The sequence below is a fragment of the Mesocricetus auratus genome, unplaced genomic scaffold (genome assembly GCF_017639785.1).
Source record: "Mesocricetus auratus isolate SY011 unplaced genomic scaffold, BCM_Maur_2.0 Super-Scaffold_100019, whole genome shotgun sequence".
NCBI lineage: Eukaryota > Metazoa > Chordata > Mammalia > Rodentia > Cricetidae > Mesocricetus > Mesocricetus auratus.
In genome coordinates, this window is record NW_024429200.1 from 31,773,637 (window position 1) to 31,779,636 (window position 6,000).

The 6,000-nt window shown below is 46.1% G+C and overlaps 1 protein-coding gene across 2 annotated transcripts in view; it reads right to left on the bottom strand.

Moving 5' to 3' along the window:
- The window catches only part of C1galt1 (core 1 synthase, glycoprotein-N-acetylgalactosamine 3-beta-galactosyltransferase 1), a 38,606-nt gene extending 33,904 nt beyond the window's left edge, over positions 1-4,702 (bottom strand). The window contains exon 1 of one of the 2 annotated variants that reach the window (XM_040728531.1): positions 4,530-4,702. In XM_040728531.1, the coding sequence (XP_040584465.1) occupies positions 4,530-4,536 (7 nt within the window). In that variant the 5' untranslated portion in view covers positions 4,537-4,702. Of the gene's footprint in view, positions 1-4,156; positions 4,332-4,529 lie in introns of those variants that run through there. The other variant, XM_040728532.1, reaches the window with a different exon arrangement.
- Positions 4,703-6,000: the final 1,298 nt, after the last annotated feature.

Here is a 6,000-nt window from a genome sequence, read left to right on the forward strand (position 1 = left end):
GTCTCAGCTGAGAAAGTGCCTCCATGAGATCCAGCTGGAGGGCACTTTCTCATTTAGTGATCAGTGGGGGAGGGCCCAGCCCATGGTGGGTGGTGCCATCCCTGGGTTCTATGAGGTGGGTTGAGCAAGCCATTGGAAGCAAGCAATAAGCAATACCCCTCCATGGCTTCTGCATCTTGTGGGCCTCCAGGATCCTGCCCTGTTCAGTTCCTGTCCTGACTTCCTTTGGTGATGAACAGCAATGCTGAAGTATAAGCCTAATAAACCCTCTCCTCCCCAACTTGCCTTTTGGTCGTGGTGCTTGATGGCAGCAATAGAAACCCTCACTAAGAAACTAGTTTATCTAGGGAGTAAAAATGAAAACTCTCATTACATCTCTTGATCCTTTTCAGAATTCTCTAAGATTCCAAATCACATGAACCCAAACACACACTTCCACCTTGACCACAGGCAACAAGTCCAAACTCAACAAGCCCAAGAGTGACTTCATCCTTTCGATCTGTTCCTCTTTCACTCAGATTTGTCTGATCACTGAGACTAGAAATTAGGAAAAGAAATTGTATGTGTATGTAGGGGGCGTTGGGGACCAGACGCTCGGCTTTACACACGCCAAGCAGACACTGCACCAGACACCCCGGACATAGGCATTCTTAATGGTCCACTCACTCTCAGCCATATCTGAGTGCCAATTTTATTTTCTAATTTTTCGAACCATCTCTTCTCCTTATCCACTGTCTTATTTCACTCTCAACTGTAAGCTACTGAGATATGGAACCTGTCTCCCCCCATGTGTCCCACTCATCTTCAACTCTTCCCTGTTCTATCAAAATGGCCTCTAACTCCAAGTGGCCAAGCCACTCCACTAACCCTCACAGGATTCTACAGCCTACAAGTGAAAAATGAACCATCTTTAATTAACATGACATATAAACCTCTGCTTGGTGATTCTGTCCATATATCCAACTTCACCATTTCACTAATCCAGTCAATAATCTTGACTATCGCCAGAACTGTTTCACAGAGAAACCCTGCCTCGGGAAAAAAAAAAAAAAGATTGTAAATAATCTTGACTATTAACCATCCCAATGAGGTCAGCTCCACTATTTCTCTCTCTCTCTCTCTCTTTTTTTTTTTTTTTTTTTTTTTTTTTGGTTTTTTGAGACAGGGTTTCTCTGTATTGTTTTGGAGCCTGTCCTGGAACTTGCTCTGTAGACCAGGCTGGCCTCGAACTCACAGAGATCCACCTGCCTCTGCCTCCCGAGTGCTGGGATTAAAGGCATTCGCCACCACCGCCCGGCCTATTTCTCTTATGTTATCTGACTAAAATGCCTTCTTCCCTCCATTCCCTATGTTCTCCCCTCAGAGATTTTAAGTCACATTTCCTTCATCTTGGCACTAGTGGCAGTGTGAGTCAGCTAGTGGCACTGTTGTAGGGTTGTCCTATTAATTCATAAGGCGTTTAGAAGTTTCTCCTTCTTTGTTTACTAGATGGCAGGAGCACTTCTCCTAGTAGTGGCAACCAAAAACCTATCTAGACAAGAGCCAGCGTTCTCTTGAAGGAGTAAATCAGCTTCAGTCAAGAACCACTCCACTAGGAAGCTGAAGGGCTAAGTGAAGGCCTGGGTTCAGTCCGCCAGAACCCACGTAGAAGAGCAACAGCCTTTCAGCCAGTAGTCTCCTGGTCCCCTTCTTTCTTCAGTCTCTTTTGGTTAGCACGCCAGAGTGATCCTATCATCTGCAATCAGATCCTGTCACCCATTTTCTCACAAGCCTCTAGCACCTGCCTAACCTCATTTTAAAAAGCCCAAACCTTAAAGTGAGCTTTATACAATACTGCCTCACGCTGTTTTCCCCAGTGGATTTTTGCTTTGGACTCCTTGCTTTGTTCGTTAAACACACAGGGTCTTCCTGCTTGCTGTAAACCGTCCTCTCTGACATTCCTGTGATTCATTCTTCAGCTACTTGAGCTCTTCACTTCAACAGGGGTCTCCCCCAGACACACCTTCAATGTCTTTCACTTACCCTGTTTACTATCTAGAAACAAGGCGTCTCAGTTAGCCTGTCTGGAAAGCTAGTCACAAGCTTCCAAATCAAGAGATCTGCAGTTCGAAAACTCACATTTCTAACAAGAGCCTATAAGCTTGCTGCTATGAGCCTAGGGGCCCCATTTTTATAAGTAATACTGCAGAGCCACGGAACCTAAGACAGAAAAGCTTAGAGAAACACAGCAGGTTCTCTAGAAACTCTACAGTACAGCCTTGAGGGCTCTTAAATGGTCCAGTTTGTAGACCTTTGTTTTGGTAGCCTCAGAAAACTAATACAGCAAACAAGAATGCAAATGACTACATGGAGCTGGATATCATTTCAATTCTATAGTTAAAATGTGCTTCAGCATTCAGCTTTCATTATAAAATAATCAGGGTTCCAAATTCACAATCTCCCAACATGTCTCCCTGGGCCCTCAATACACTTCATACCGCAGGTGCAAGGTAAATTGTTTCAAGTTTCTTCTTGGATCTCCCACCTTCTAATGGGATTCCCTGGTTCACAGAGAACAGCTTTCTGTTTTCACACATAACAGATACTGGCATGTACCTGACTATCCCCCCCCCCCCGGGGGGGGGTTAAGTTAGGTGCAAAAACTTAAGTATTCTTTGACATTTGTTTCTTACCAGATTCATAGATAAAATGTTAACTTCACATTTTATGGAGCAAGCTTTTTTTTCTTTCTTTCTTCATTTAAAAGAATAAAAGCAAAATATAATGGCATATGTATATTGATCTCATCTTACAGGTTAATTTAAATTTAAAATTTTAAAAATACCTTAATCCCACCAGATTTGGTATTAAAAACGTGTATCTTTTAACCTTGATAAGATTTTCAACTAGCTGTTTTACTAAAATTTCAGAAAAATCTTTTTGAAACATTGTGCTGAAAAACCCTGACTTTTGAGTGTAAAACCTAAATAGCAGCATTAAGGTAACAATTTCTATTTACATTTTATTTATAAATACACTGTCACAAGAAAATTCCAACCAATAATTTCACCACAAAAGACTTGACTTTATATTACCGTGGATTACAATGTCAAGCTGCATAACTCAATTTTCATCTCAGCAACATCAACATACAAGCAGTATACAGCCAACACATGCACAGTGTTTAGCACACTATTAGCCAAACATTAACTCATTATATGTACTCTTTAGTAAATTGCTTATAAAAGTCTACAATTTGCTTCACATTGAATTTATTCCCAATTATAGGTTAGGATGATATTTTTAAAAACATCAACTAAAAAAAATCTTTTAACTGGACAGTAACCACAAAGTATTTGTAAAATGCTGAGTCCTCAGTAAAAACATACAGGAAAACATAAATTTCAGGCAAATCTGAGACACTGAATAGTTCTCCACTAGTCCTGAATTTTAAGTGAGTCATACTTGCCTTCCTAAATCACTGTTTTACTTAACATATGGTGAAAAAGAGTTAACTGTTTGGTAACTTGAAACTTCATATTCATTTAAACTGTACAAAAATATATAGTGCGGCTGGCAGAAAATAAAATTGATGATATACAATGCTGAGAATACACAATATCATGTGCATACGGCTCATCTGATTTCTCTGCTAAGAGACTGGAAAACTAAATACCTTCTAAAAACTCAGAATCAAACAACTTGTAGTGTGCACAGCACTTTTTCTTGGCATCCAGGCAGAGCTATCTATGGTCTATGCTCAACTGCCAGTAAATCACCATATTTCTGTCCTTTACACTTTGCCTAATTACTCGGTCTGATGCATAAAAGTTCTAACTTTGTAACTTTCTAATTCAGAATACGTTTTTGGTCGTTATGTACTAAAAGGCAACATGGTAGCATCTACAATGAATAAAAAGAACCCGACTAGAAAACAATTTTTTTCCAAAATGTAAGGGACCTTAAAAGAATGCTTCCGCCGCTTGTTTTTAAATACTGAAAGGGGAATTTTTTTTAATCCCCCATTCTCATTCCTGATTCAGTCAATCTATGAGAGTATTCAAATTCAGAGCAGTTTAACTAGCCAGCATCTAGAAATCCCATCACACTTTTTCCTCCAGAGGGGAGGGAGAAAAAAAATTTAAATCCTCGTGCGCGCAGCAAGCCCCCAACACACCTGGCTAGTTCACTCAGTCAGCCGCAAGGAAAACTTCCAGCCTTAAGAAAGCAGCGACAGACAAAGCTGGGGTCCAGCCCGCGGCAAGCAGGCACTCGGGACCCGAGTGGCCGGAAGGTGCTCGCACCTGAGTGCAGGGCTGGCGGCCGCTGGGCGCGCGGAGGCCGGGGCGGGGCGGCGGGCAGGACCGCTAGGCGCTGGCCCGCCCCGGGCGCCTCCCGCCGGAGCCGCCGGGCAGAGGGGAGCGCAAGGGCGGCCGCTCGCCCGCCGCCCCCAGACACCTGTTTGGCGGCGCTCCGGTCCCCTCAGTCGCCCAGCGTCGGGCAGCCGAGCCCGGGGACCCGCAGCCCTCGGGCGCCTCCGCCCGCCGTACCTGACATCAGCCGCGGCTCCCTCTCGCCCCTCCCGGAGGCGGGGAGGAGGACGACCCACGACCCTCGACCTTCGCCGCCCTGGCCCGCCGCAGCACGGGCAGGGGCCGCTAGCCAGGGCCGCCCGCGGCCGCCCAGATCATCCCCCGGCGGCGGCGGCCGAGGCGGGCCCGGCGCGCGCTCCCGCCGCTCGCTCCCGCCGTTCGCTCCGCCCCCCCTCCTCGCCGCGCGGCCCGACCGCGGCCCGCCCACGGCGCAGTCACCACCCAGGGGTCTGGGGCAGCTGACGTCGCGGCCGCCGCACGAGCCCCAGGGGAGGGCGGGGCCCGGGCGGCGTGGGCGTGGACACGGCGACGTGCGGACGCGGGGATTGGCCGTTCGGCGTTCGCCCCGCCCTCCTGCGAAGGGGGCTGGGAAGTCCCGGCTTCCTAGAGGCGAGGGTTTAGTTTCAGCCCCTAGTTCTAGTGGGGTTGGGTGAAGGATCTGGCGCTGGCTTATCCTCTCTGGGAGTAGAGGGCCTTGAGAGCTGTCACCTACGGAACAAACCCGAGCTCTCTTCTGACTTCCAACCCAATCTTAGCCCCCTCATTCTTTTTCCCTCGTGTCCTCTCACAGCACCTCTCTGTCCTTAAGAAATGTGGCATAAGGAAGTATGCAGAAGTGGGCTGTGTAACCAGATGTGTTCCCCAAAAGAACAGAGAGACCCCGAGTAATGCTACCGGAGAGCCTCTTGAGAGGACGCCTGTGTGGCGCTTTACATCTGTCCTGCAATGGGCAAGTACTTAGAGCTTTGCAAAAACTCACCTGCCCTTCTTTGACAAAGGTGCTGTGAACCAGGAAGCTGTCTTTGCGACAAAGGAAGTGGGCTGCCACCTGTTGAGGCAGCAGGGTGTGGAAGTAAGATCTAGAGACCTTGCTGGCCTTAACCAATATAGACAAGGTCAGGGTCCGGGATAGAATGGCTGTGTGAGCCCTGCTTGATAAAAGCTCAATTTAGGCGGTTCTGAGCATACCACAACACAGCTGAGGATTTTTTAAAATAAGACACTAAACTATATCTGAGTCCATTTGCTGCCTCTAATACTAACGATGCTAAGTTATAGAGAACAGGTATATTTTGGCTGATTGTAGACAAAGATCAAGGAGCTTCATGTGGTGACATGTTTGTTTTTCAAGTCCTGAACTGAATCAGCAGGATATCGTGGCAGGAAACAGAAAGCTTAAAAGAGACCTAGCCAAAATGGATAACCCATTTATTCATTGACCCATTAGTCACATGAATGAATTGAACCATTCCTAAGGGCAGAGTCCTAATCAATATATTTACTTAGCCTCACCTTCTAATGTTTAATAATGGGGATTAAATTTAAACTTGAGTCTCAGAAAGGACAAGCCACATTCAGACAATAGCAGGCTGGGATCTAGGCCCATTCATTGTGTAATTTTAGGAAGTTACTGAACAATATGTTTGAA